Here is a 12,769-nt window from a genome sequence, read left to right as displayed (position 1 = left end):
AACCATCAGTGGTCCTACTGTGCTCCCAGGCTCCCCTGGCAGGCAACCTCAGAGCCTCCGACTCCTCCCTCTCTCAGACGACTAAGAACAGACCGCGTGCTGAAACGGTACAGTCATCCTTGCCTTCTGCATGCCTCCTGCCTGGCTTGTGACCATAGCTCCCTAACCCCTCTCCCTGTCTCCTTTCTCCATCCTCCAGTCTCCCTACCCACTGTTCTCAGATTCATAGTCCTGAAGTTCACATCCATCGTGTCCTCTTCTCTAATCAGCGGTCCGCCACAGTGTGGTGCTGGCGGATGGAAGTCAGGCTAGTGGGATTTGGCCTCTGCGTCTTCCAGCCTTGGGCACTGTAGATCTCCTCCTTCCCCCTCTGTGCTTGGAACTCAGTTTATCAAGCTGGGCCTTTGCACTTGCTGTTTCCCCTTTTGGGAATGACTGTCCCCACCTCACCACCTTCCCCGAACCCCTGCCACCACCACCCCATAAACTACTCACATTTCAAGGCTCAAGTCAATTATCTTTGAAACACCTTCCTCTTGACATCAGACACATTCCTCCCTCTTTTGTCCGAAATTCACACTGGGTATCTCACACTGGATTTTGGATTGGGGTGCACCATTTGCTAACCTGAGTCTTTCCCCTGACTTTGGTCCCTGAAAAGCCCAAGTCACACCTTGTGTTTGAAGTGTGTAGTTAACATTACTGAGCACTTACAAGCTGCCTGGCTTTAGTGAAGGTTAACAGGATGGGCCACTGTGCCTGTGTCCTCATCCACAAAACAGGCATCATCACACACCAAGCTCAGGATCGCTGAGAGCAGAGGGTGGGAATGGAGCCGGGCACAAAGAGCCTCCTCAGCCCGTACGTGCACCTGTGGTCTTATTAATCCTACAACCTCTGAAGCAGGTGTTATCACCTCCACTTTAGAGCGGAGAAAACCGAGACCCAGACAATGCCCAGGGTCACAGAGAGATGGAGCCAGCCCTCTGGATTCCAACCCTGTGCTCTCCGCCCCTCACCCCTGCACTCCACTCACCTCAGCCCAGCACCTGGCATCCACAAGTCCAATGTTTGTTGCATGAATAAAAATGATTCACCAAGTGGCAGGTTTACCCCCTCTATTTAGTCTGGGCAAAATTTCCGGGCAATTGTTTGGTGTACTTGATAAAAATAAACTGTTTGCATGGTTGACGCATCCCGGTCACTCCTCTGGCCTCAGCTTAAATATCACTTCCTCAGAGGCTGTCAGCCACCACCCCCTCTCATATACATTAGCTCCCCGGATAAGAAACACAGGAAGGAGAAACCAGAAGCCAGTGAGGATCGTGGGTAGAACACAGTGGAGGGGGCGAGGATGGGAGTGATTCTCTGATTGTAACTTGACTTTCATCCAGCTTGATGTCCATATGTGACATCTCCCCCCAAACAAATTAAACCAAAAGGGGGGGGGGGACGGGACACGAACATCATTTAATAAAATAACCACACAGAGCACAAAGAATAATTTCAAGTTACTTCTGGGCACTGTACTCTGACAGTATTTCTTTAAATATATTCTAAGGGGGGAAAAACCCTGTAAAAACTCTTTACGCCGTAAGTATACTTTTTAAAAAATTATTTATTGGCCGCACTGGGTCTTCATTGCTGCGCGCAGGCTTTCTCTAGTTGTGGTGAGCGGGGGCTACTCTTCATTGTGGGGCCCAGGCTTCTCACTGCGGTGGCTTCTCTTGCTGTGGAGCACGGGCTCTAGGCACGTGGGCTTCAGTAGTTGTGGCTCGAGGGCTCCAGAGAGCAGGCTCAGTAGTTGTGACGCATGGGCTTTGTTGCTCTGTGGCATGTCGGGTCTTCCTGGACTAGGGATCGAACTTGTATCCTCTGCATTGGCAGGCGATTCTTAATCACTTCGCCACCAGGGAAGTCCCATAGGTACACTTTTTGTTGTTGTTGTTTGTTTTTGGCTGCACGGCTTGTGGAATCTTAGTTCCCCAGCCAGGGATTGAACCTGCGCCCCCAGCAGTGAGAGCTCCGAGTCCTAACCACTGGACCACCAGGGAATTCCCATCCATAAGTATTCTTTTAGTAGTAACATTAAAATTGTAACTTTGAAACTTACATATATTACAAGACACAGCAAATAAACACATCAGTATTAACAGGAACTAAGATTTTCACTGCAAGATATATAAAAATTCAAATGTTTTTTTCAGAAAAAGATTAACTCCTTCTATTTCCCCTCAGGGCTTACAGTTGGTAAGGTCACACTGTTTGATGTCAGATGGGAGGGGCTGGGAGTCCCTGACTATATTGTCACCCCACTGCAAGGCAGGTCTCCCTGTGGTTCACTGCCTGCAATGCAGGGCTCTCTGGCATTTCCTGGTGATTAAGAATAAGGACGCACCTTTGCCTCAGCCTCACACGGAGGGCCAGCAGGAGGCCCTTTACCAGGCCTGAGCCAGGCTGTGGGGTCATAGGGTCTTCGAACACCAGCCCTGGAAGGGACCTGAATTATGAGGGTTTTGAGCGATGCCCAGGACTTACACAGGGCTTCTTGGAGCCCTCCACCCCCTCCGCAGCCTGAGCTCTTGCCTGTGGGTGGAGATGGTAGCAATAGTGGCTCTTGGGTTAATGAATGAGAAGTAGGAAAGCAACGCGTGCTGGATAAACATGGACTGCTAGACAAATTCTTGTATAAGCTGGTTAGACAAAGGCAGCCAAGGCTGAGGCCTGTTTCTTTCTCAAAGCTTTGGCTGGAGGAACTGCCCAGGGTCATCTGTGGCACAGCTGCCATTGGACCCAGGAGAGCTGTGGTCTTGGGCAAATTATTTTACCTTCACACGGTTTCTTCATCTGAAGGCAGGGAGATTACTATCTAACTCAGAACTAATGGCTAAGATAACTCAGAATTGTGGATGAGATAACGTTGTGAGCAGCGCTTTGAACTTTCCTATTCAGTGCGGTCCTGGGCTATGGGCATCACCTGGAGCTTGTGAGGATGCAGACTCTCAGGCCCCACTCCAGCCCCTGAGCCAGAAGCTGCATTTTAACGAGGTCCTCAGGTGGTTTGTGTGTGGTTTTTGAAGCACAGGGTTAAAACAGCCCCCGGGTAGGTACCAAGCACTGCCCAGGTGTCCTCAGCCATCCCCGGCTCCCAGGTCTGCTGGGGAGAAGCCCCCAGAGCAAAGAGGTGGACTAAGGGCTGCCATGTCACTTTATCCTTTTCTACTTTATTACTTCAAATTAACAACCACAATAAAGCTCAAAAAAGTCCAATATTTACACAGGAAAAAAGTACAAAATTCCCCCCAAAGTTCTTCAGTATTTTTTTTTTCCGTTTTTTAAATTACAAAGTAATAAAAAGCTTTGCTCTTTAATTAAAAAAAAAGAAAGAAAAAAGGGGAAACAGAGGTAAATAAATTAGGAAGTACACACGTAGAAAAAACAAACAAAAATAAAGTAAAAATGGGTGTTAACTAGGTGGGATGGATAAATCCAGTGCCCAGCCCTGACCCCAAGTGTCAGGACCAGGGAATTAATTTATAACCCAGGAGCCAGATGCCTTCTGGAAGTGGTCTCCATGGATTCTGCCCTAAGACCAGAAAAGGGGGACCACAGGCTGACGACAGTCTCAGGGGGTCGGTGGTGGCAAGGACCCTCTGTGCCCTTCTCGAGGGACGTGGAGGTCACTGCCCACCCCTATGTCCTTGTCAGGAGGATGAAAACAGAAAGTCGGCCTGGCAGGTGGGTGGGACACCGCCTGTCCTGGGAGAGACAGGTCAGATACATACACGAATGCCCAGGGACTCTCGGGCCCACCACCTCACCACCCACTCCGCAAGGTCTCTGTGGAGGCAGAGAAGGGACCCAAACGCTCAGGGGGGCACTGGCAAAAGCCCAACACAGAAGGTCGGCGACCGTCATCCCGGGGGGGTAGGGGCTGCACACGTCTCCTGTGGTCCCAAGGCTCATGAACACCCAGTGGGACCCGCCTCTGACTAACCAATCCACTCCCCCAGCTCCTCGGGCCACCTCCCAGAGGCCCCGTGAGGACCCGCTGCAGCTCTAGCGCAGAAATGTCCTCCTCCCAGCCATGTCAGGTGGCGGCTGGGGTGGGACCGTGGCATCCGGCCAGTGTAGCCCGGTGTCTGGGAGCGTTTGGCAGCCTGAAGGTTGTGGGCAGCGGGAAGTGTGAAGGGACGAGGGTCCTCTGTGCCGAGGGCATCCCATCTTCTTGCCGTTGGCAAATGAAGGAAAAAAAAAAGGAAAAGAAAAGAATCGAAACAGAATCCATCGTTGGTTTTGTGCTGGGTTTTTTTCTCTTTTTGTTCTTTTGAGTGGTTTTTTTTTCCCCATCTTTTTGTTGTTGTTGTTTTTTAAAAGAAAATACAGTGAAGACACTAGAAAGGGGAAGAGAGAAGACAGATCAGGGGCACATCTGCCTTAGCCCACCCATCTGCCAGCTGCCTTCAGCGTCTGTCTTCCTGTCCCCGAGGCTTTAAGCTGGCCTGTCTCTGGGGCACACAGTAGGTGCTCCATTTTCATAGAAAAGACACAAAACCTCTCCTTTCTCTTTTTGGTGAGCAGCCACCCCCAGGCCACACATCTGCCCCACGCTGCCATGGACAGACTGGTTCCTGTGCCTGAGGTCTGACAAAGGTAAACCCGGATTTATGCCCCAGAACTACCTGTGGAATGAACTTCCACAAAGCAGATCATACTCAGGATGTCCTGGTGTGAGGTCAAGCCTGTGAAATGTAAGCTGCTGCCAGCCATGCACATATTCCCTGGGGAGCTGACCTCCCCCTACATTCCCCCCAAAAAAAGCCCCTGCCACGGTCTCCTTCCCAAGTGGGGCCCCGGAGTGCAGAGCTGCGATATCCCACCTCAAGGCCTCACAGGTCCTATCCACCCTCACACGGGCCAGAGGGCCTCTCCCGGGCTTGTGGAGGCCTCCAACGGCCTTCTTTGACAGCCGATAAACTCCTTAAGTACAGGGCCCTGTCCTAAGTGCTTTGCAGGAATGAAGCATTCAAAGGCCCAGAAGCTGAGACAGGGCTAAAGCCCCGAGGAAAGTCGGGGTGTGGGCCTCCGGGCTCAGTCCCTGCTACCAACTTTTCAGAATGGTTAAGGCAAAGCGGGAATGGAGGACTGTCCCATGCAGAGAGGGTTTTCCAGAAGAAATCAGCAGGTGTGGGCCAGGCCTGCTCAGAGCACACACACTGGGCTCCTCCAGCAGCCATGGGTGTTTCCAGGCCTGACTGGGCTGTGTGTGCAGCACACGACTCACCTAAGCAAATACTGGTCCGATGGTGGCTCCTCCTCACTTCCCGAGGTGGTCAAATGGCACGCTTGTCTTTGGGAAGGGAAGGAAGGCAGAAAGGTGGGAGGCGTGAGCTGCTGGCAGTGGCTCTCCCCACTGTGCAGACCCGCCCCCACCCCCACCAAGCCCCTGGAGCAAGGGCAGGGGTGTGTGATCTCAAGGACCCAGGATGTTTCTGTTTTGTAGACAAGGACACTGCCCCGGGAGGCAAGGCAGCTGCTCAAGACCACACCTGAGTGGAGCTCGCAGCCTGTCCTGCTGAGGCTCCTCCCCCACATGCAGGAGGCCAAACAGGTCTCCTGCCCACCTCTGCCTGACTCCTTCCCTGGGCCACGCCAGATTCTCCCTTCCCAGCTCCCCTAGTCCAAACATGGCCCCTAAGTGGGGCCACCCGACAGGGCCCGCCCATCCCTCCATCCAGCAGACTGGGACCGCGGGGGCTTGCTGTTGGCAGGGACCACGAGCCCCTTCCTCTGTGAGCTCCCCGCCGCCCACCCAGACCGGGGCCCTGGCAGAGGGCTGGGTCGCAGCTCTGCCACCAGCCGGGGTGGCTACCTCTCCGAGCCTGTTTCTGCCTTTGCTCAACGCGGCTAATGAGACCTCAGAAGATCAAGTGAGGCCACACTGAATCAGCGGAGAGAAAAGAACAGAACCACCGAGTCCAGGCTGGGGTCTCCGGCTCAGCTGTGAGGCACACGGGCGCTGGCGAGGGGGCGGCTCACCTGCGAGGCTGAGATCCGAGAGACCTCCTGCCGCCCAGTGAGGTCGGAGGAGGAGACGTTGGCGGGCGCGCCTCTGTGCAGCCGCAGGCTCACCTTCCGCTCTCTGTCCACCCGCGAGACAGCCCTGGGAGAAGTACTGCCTGCAGGGCGAGGCGGGGCAGCCGTCCTCAGCGTCCGGGGCTCTGGCCGCCCTGCGCCCCCTCGGGCCCCACCCGCTGCCCAGGGCGCGCGCTCACCAGCTTGCTGGATGCGGGAGGCGGGGGTGGAGGCCACAGGCTCGGCGGCACTGCGGAGCCGGTTGGCGGCAGCCCCCGCGGGCGGGCCAGGGGGCAAAGCCCGCGTTGCGGACCCCCGGAGCTGCCCCATCCTCTCCTCGCGCTCCTGCTCTCGCCGCTCCCGGTCCACGTCCTCGGGGTTCCGGGCTGCACCCTGTGGGTGTGAGACGAGACCCGGTCAGCCCTGGAGATCACGGCGCTCTGGGATCCGGCACTCCCTCAGGGTCAGAGCGGGGAGAGGCAGGCCAGGCGGGCGTCTTGGGGAAGTGGCATCTCAGAAACCCTCTGGTCCAACCTCCTCCCCACAAAGCAGGAAGCCCGAGAGACCTGGAAATGACCCATGATCACACCGCACAGAGAAACAAAGCCACACAACTGCCCAGAAGGAGGAAACTGGACCTAAGGGGCAGAGGGGGGGGTCACTCTGCCCTGGTCTCGTGGGGCTGGAGTCAGAGCTGGGAGGGACGACCAAGGGCACTCTGTGGCCCTCCCAACCTGGGTTCCCACTGTGTACAGAGATCCCTCGGCTCTTCAAGTTTTCCAAGCACGACAAGGCAGGTGTTCAGAGGCCCGGAGAGAGTTACAAGGCTAGCTGAAGGCGGGGCTGGGACTCAATCAGGCCTCCCACTGTCTAGCCAGGGGAGCTTTTCAAAGGGCTGTTCTTTCCCGGCCCCTGGACTGGGCAATGGCTTCTGGCTGGTGCTATGCGAGCCACAACCAACAGGCCTGTAGGACCCACACAGATGCTGCCTGCTTTGGGATGGGAGCTGGAGAAGGAATGGGCTAGATGCCCCACGGAGGAAAAAGAGGCCCAGCAGGCAGGCTGGGGCAGAAGGGGTGCCCTCAGGTGAGCCCCTGGGGGCTCTCCCCTCCAGCCACAGCCACCCCTCGTGCAGGAGGTAAGGAGAAAGGCCCAGAGAGAGAGGAGCACGGCATGGGAGTGGCACCTGGCCGCGTTACCTAGTTGGTCCTGGGGTCGTCCACAGGGAAGGGCGGGGGGCTGGCATGAGGGGGACCGCATCTGTGGAGGAGAGAGCTGCAGGCTGAGCCGGGGGCCTGCTCATGGGCCACAGGGTGTGAGCTCCTGCAGCCCTGTCTCTCAGAGAACTGGCCCAGGAGGCCCCACTGTCCTTGGGAGATGGGGTGGGGGCGGCCCTTGACTTTAAGCAACACCGGGAGGTAGTGGCTGGGGAGCAGAATGATCCCTGCATCCTACGGAAGAACCAAGGCCCAGAGAGGCCTCATGACCCTCCTGGGGCCACACAGCTCAGGGCAGAGCTGGGGTGTTAACCCAGGCCTCTGCCACCCAGTCCTGCTCTGCTCTCTGCACCCCCAGAGGACTTAGCAGAACATTCTAGGGATGCACCTTCCTAGTCCTCCCACCCACAAGCCTGTCCAGGCAGGCCTGGAAGCACCAGTCCCCATCTCCCGACCTCCAGTTCTCACCCCGGGCTCCCACCCACTCAGGTACAGATCAGCACAGAGAACGACCCAGCAAGGAGCACAGAGAAACCTATGATAAGAGTGGCAGCACCACTCGTTCAACATCCCATGGGCGGAGGGCCCAGCCACCCTACAAGGCAGGTATGAACTTACTCCCTGGTTGGGGAAACTGAGGCTCAGTGAAGCCAAGTGATTCCCTCAGCGGTACACAGCCCAGGGACCGTGGCTGAGCAGAGGGCCAGAGCTCCTGCCCTCTGTGACCTCAGCAGGCTCAGGCCAACACCAGCCCTGTGGCAGGAGGAGGTGAGCTACTCTCCTTGTTTCTATCCAACCCAAGTGATGCCTAAAGAAACGCACACCAGGGAGGTCTCTTGGCTTTTATTTGCCCACGAGAAAACACAAAAGGTCAACATTAAAGCCACACAAGCAATCACCCGTGTCGTGTGGACCCTTGTCCTCGGCTGTGTCGAATTTCCACCTGGTCAGCTAGTTGGACCTGGGAGCACAGTGGCTGTGTGTGCTGAGTAGCATCCCAGGCTCCAGGTATCCGGGGATCCCAGGACCTTGATGCCAAATGATACACGGTGGCCTCTCCAAGGAGGGAAGTTCTCAGTCAAGGGAGGATCCTTCCCACAGAAAAGTCTACAGCCCACGGAGCCCAGCATGGGGTCCAGTCGGCTGAAGGTGCTGGTGAAGGCTTCTTGCAAAGGGGGGAGGAGGGGTGATGTGGGAGGGGCTTGGCCTCGAGGTGAAAGTGTGGAAGGTCTCCATTGTGTGTCTGCAGATGCTTCTGCCAGCAGCAGCTGGAGGTGGTCAAGCTCACCACGGTGGTGATGGGGTCAAAGGTGCCCAATTATCCAGTCTGATGGCCCTCAAGTCAGAGACCGGTGCAGGGTAAGGCTGTTGGCACCTCTGCTCAGCTTCCGACTCCAAGGCCTGCCTCAGAGGGAACCCCAGGAAGGGGTCAGGGTGCCAGCAGTGGCTGGAGAGGGTGCTCCCAGCCTGGCGTGAGGCGAGGTCTTGTCAGCTGATGGTCCTGTGAGAGGCTCTGTGGGGAGCCATCTGGTAGTGGGTCCCACAGAACTTTCTGTGATGATAGATGTGCTCACATTCGCCTTGCTGGGCACAGCGGCCACTGTGGCTCCTGAGAACGTTACATGTAGCAAATGCAACTGAGGAAGTACGTTTCCAGCTTTAATTAACTTTAATTAAAAATTAGCCACATGTAGCCAGTGGCTACCACACTGGAGGGCATAGGCCTAGACAATGCAAAATCCATTCTTGGAGCTGTACTGAGAGGAAGGGCCAAACTCAGCCCAGAACCAGACTCAGGAACAATTTTCTACATGAATGAGTGGGTGCCCAGTGCCCTGAGCAGTGCCCTGGGGCGAGAAGAGCTGGCCCCGGGCCCTTGGCTGTGCTCCCAGACGGAAGGTCTGGGGTGAAAGGTGCCCCACTGCCCATCTCCCACTCCACGGGGTCCTTTGGCCTGTGGGACCCCCATCCTCTGCCCAGCTCCTTAGGGAAGAGTACCAGGCCACTGCCTGAGAGCCAGAGAGAGGAGGAGCACAAGACCAAGTGCCGATCCCGGTGTCCAGAAGAACAAGGCCTCGGTTCTGAGCATCTGGTGGAGTGGGCCAAGGGCACCCACCAAGAAAAGAGGCACGCCATGATGAAACGCGGTACAGATGGGGCGTTTAAGGAGTTCAGGTTCAATACAGAGGCTGCCAACAGGGTCTGGCTGAGGCTGCTCCTGGTGCCCGTTGCCATCAGGCCCTCCAGGGCAGTGAACATCGTCCCTCCTTCAGGCTCTGTTCATCAGGCAGCTGATCTGTCTCCAAGAATCTCGCAGCAGGGCCTTCTCCACCATGCCCTTTCCACGGTACCCCCACCATGCCAAGGGATGTCTCCTCGGGCCTGACCCTGATGGGCTCAGGCACACCTGGTGATGTCAGAACTGGGGCCCTGGAGTCCAGACCGCAGGCCAGTAGTTTGTGGGGGGCAGCTCCTCCACCTCCTCCACGGGCCTACCTGGAGGGTCCTGGGTGCCCAGGGGCGCCGGGCACCTGGAAGGGACAGAGAGAGCACAGCAGAGGCTCAGCCTCTTGTGCTTGCCCCGCTAAGCGGTAAGTCTTGGAGAGGCCAGGTCTTGGAGGGTCCTTACCAGTACGTGGATGGGTACGTGGGCCCGGCACAGGGACAGGGGCGGGGACGGGGCAGTGCAATAGCTTCGCGGTCACGGGGCTGAGCCTGGCTCGAGGAAGCCCCCTTTTCCAGAAGAGACGTGAAACAAGACATAGGATTTCACAGATTCCGGGGCTCTAGGCCCAGCTGACGAACACTTCTCCCCACCCCACCCCCAAGACTCTTAAGAGAGAGAGAGAGAAGAGGCTCCTAGCAAGACCCAGGGTCCCATGACCAGGAAGAAGGACACCACAATGAAGGGGTCCAGGCTGGCCAAGGGGGCCTCAGTGAAGGCCGCTACCTGGGATGTGCAGAGCAGCAAGAGCAGGATGGTATAGGCCACGATCAAGACAGCAGGGGGGCCCACCAGCGCCATCCAGGCCCCGCCCATCCAGGCGCCCAGGATGGACTGGAGGCCTAGGCAGGCCCTCTTGGGTCTGGTGGGAGGTGGCGCCCTGCCTGGGCTCCACTGACCACAGCAGCACATGCCGTCAACACGGATGAGGCTGGAGTTGGGGGAGCACAGGGGCTCCAAGACCCCGGTGAGGTCACGTGCACTGTCCAGCTCACAGCTCCCATCTTCCGGGAGCCCCGCCCGCCACAGGGTCACGTTCGCCTTCCCAGTCCAGTCCCCCAAGCCCGCCTTGGCCTCCAGGTGACTCACGAATTTGAGCATGTTCCAGTCGAAGACGTAGTCGTAGGAGAAGCCTTGACGGTGGAAGAGGTTGCGGAAGAGCTGGCGCAGGTAGGAGTAGTCGGGCTTGTCGTCGAACCGCAGCGAACGGCAGAAGTTGAGGTATGTTGAGAACTCAGCTGGTGGGGGGGACAGAAAGCACCGTGAGCCCCGTGCTCCTGGGGCCCCCGAGAGCCGGCCTCCGTCCCTACAATACTTCTGATCCAAGAGGGGTCAAGATGATGTCCGAGAGGCCATGCTCCTTACGAGGATCTATGAACTTCAGACAATCAAGAGCCTGATGGCAACTCTAAGCCACAGAAGGAAAATGTCCATTTCCTCCTCTGAAAATAGGGGCCAGCGAGGGCCCTTGTGAGACAACAGAAAATGTACATATTGGTTCCTGCCTCTGGGCTCCTAAAGCCCCTGCAATTTCTTAAGCAGTAAGAGCACTAGGAGCATCTTTTGCTCTAAGGAGAAGACGCTGGGTGGGCTCCTGGATGGGGGCAGGTCAGCAGAAGGACCAAGCCATGATCAGAAGCTTGGAACTCCCAGCCCCCACCTCCACCCACTTCTCTAGAGAAGGGAGAGGGGCTCGAGGTGGAGTTCATGATTGCCCGTGCTGACATGACGAGGCCTCCGTAAGTATCCTGACAGCATGGGGTTTGGAGCTTCCCAGTTGGTGAGCACCTCCACGTCAGGAGGGTGACACACCCCAACCCCACGCCCGCAGAAGCTCCTGCATTCAGGACCCTCCCAAACCTCACCCTACGTATCCCTCCAACTGGCTGTTTGTCTGTATCCTTTACCACATCCTTTAATAACTGGAAAAGGTAAGTATTTCCCTGACTTCTGTGAGCCAAATTAATCAAACCCGAGGAGGGAGTCACGGGAACCTCAGATGTACAGCCTATTGACCAGAAGCACAGGTGGCAACCTGGACTCGTGATTGGCCTCTGAAGTATGGCAGCAACAGCCTACGGTGCTGAGCCCTTAACCTGTGGGATCCGATGCTACCTCCAGGGAGATAGTGCTGGAATTGAGTTAAAATGTAGGACACCTGGCTGCTGTCACAGAGAATTGCTTGTGAGGGGGAAAAAACCCCCAAACCTTTGGTGACCAGAAGTATCAGAAGTGCAGTGTTCCGTGGGAGTGGAGAAGGAGACTCCCAGGAAGAGGAAGGTCTGGAGTTTTCCCTGACACTCAGCCCTTGTGAGGTGAGGCCAGAATGCGGCTTGGGGACACTCGATATTTACCAGCCAGGCCTCCTAGCTGCGTCTGAACAGCAACAGAGCCTGTGATTGATGTTCGGGTGCCGGGCAGTGGTAGCCAAGTACGGGCTCTGTGTGGTCTCATCTGCCCCTTAGAAGGAGCCTCAGGGGTCCCAGGCGAACCACCTGCCCCACCGGGCTACTCACAGGGGTAGCCTTTGCAGAGGACCTCGATGGGCGTCGACATCTTCTTCTCGCTGATCCGCTCATACTTCTGGCGCTTGGTGGCCGCTTTGAGGCCCTGCCAGGGCAGGGAGCCCAGGTTGAAGTACATGAGCACGTAGCCCAGACTCTCCAGGTCATCTCGACGGCTTTGCTCTGCAGAGTCAAGGAAGAGGTAAGGGGCAGGGTCCACTTGGGCTCCTGGCTGATGGGAGCCAGGACCCCTTTCTCCGGGACGTGCTCCTTGATTGAGGGGAACAACCCACGCAGCACGAGCCTGCCTGTCACATGCCGGCTTGCTGCGGCCCCCTTACAAACGGGCACTGCTATCACCCCCTCTACAGGGAAGGGGCCTGAGGCTGAGCTTTTCCAGCTCCACACAGGCCTAGTGTTTCCAGCTCAGGCTCTCATCCATTCAGCAACTACGCAGTAGGCACCCCGGGACCTCCTTGCCAGGCCCACCCTGTGGATAAGGCACAAGTCATGGCATCAGACAGGGCTGGGGTCAGATCTGACTGTGGCACTTGCTAAGCTGTATGACCTTAGGCGGCCTGCGTCACATGATGAGCCTGCGTCTCCCACCCGTAAAAATGGGGAAACGTTCTTGCCCACCAAAGCTGCTGTGGGGAGGAGTAAAGCATGAGAGGGTACTCAGCAGCCCGCAGCTCTTCTCATGAAGGAGAAGACCTGGCTGTGCAGCCAGCCAGGGGAACACACTCGGG

At 56.7% G+C, this 12,769-nt stretch overlaps 1 protein-coding gene across 17 annotated transcripts in view; it reads right to left on the bottom strand.

Moving 5' to 3' along the window:
• Positions 1 to 3,204: 3,204 nt before the first annotated feature.
• The window catches only part of CSNK1E (casein kinase 1 epsilon), a 33,658-nt gene continuing 24,093 nt past the window's right edge, over positions 3,205 to 12,769 (bottom strand). For 8 of the 17 annotated variants that reach the window (XM_057740870.1, XM_057740877.1, XM_057740873.1 and 5 more), the window contains 2 exons: positions 12,033 to 12,203; positions 10,066 to 10,754 (listed from right to left, as the gene is read on the bottom strand). In XM_057740870.1, the coding sequence (XP_057596853.1) occupies positions 10,126 to 10,754; positions 12,033 to 12,203 (800 nt within the window). In that variant the 3' untranslated portion in view covers positions 10,066 to 10,125. Of the gene's footprint in view, positions 4,395 to 5,284; positions 5,351 to 6,039; positions 6,180 to 6,275; positions 6,469 to 7,274; positions 7,336 to 7,356; positions 9,824 to 9,921; positions 10,026 to 10,065; positions 10,755 to 12,032; positions 12,204 to 12,769 lie in introns of those variants that run through there. The other 9 variants (XM_057740881.1, XM_057740868.1, XM_057740880.1 and 6 more) reach the window with 5 other exon arrangements.

The sequence above is a fragment of the Hippopotamus amphibius genome, chromosome 7 (genome assembly GCF_030028045.1).
Source record: "Hippopotamus amphibius kiboko isolate mHipAmp2 chromosome 7, mHipAmp2.hap2, whole genome shotgun sequence".
In the NCBI taxonomy this organism is placed as follows: domain Eukaryota; kingdom Metazoa; phylum Chordata; class Mammalia; order Artiodactyla; family Hippopotamidae; genus Hippopotamus; species Hippopotamus amphibius.
The sequence above is the reverse complement of the archived record's forward strand: the minus strand, read 5'-3'. Positions and strand labels throughout refer to the sequence as shown.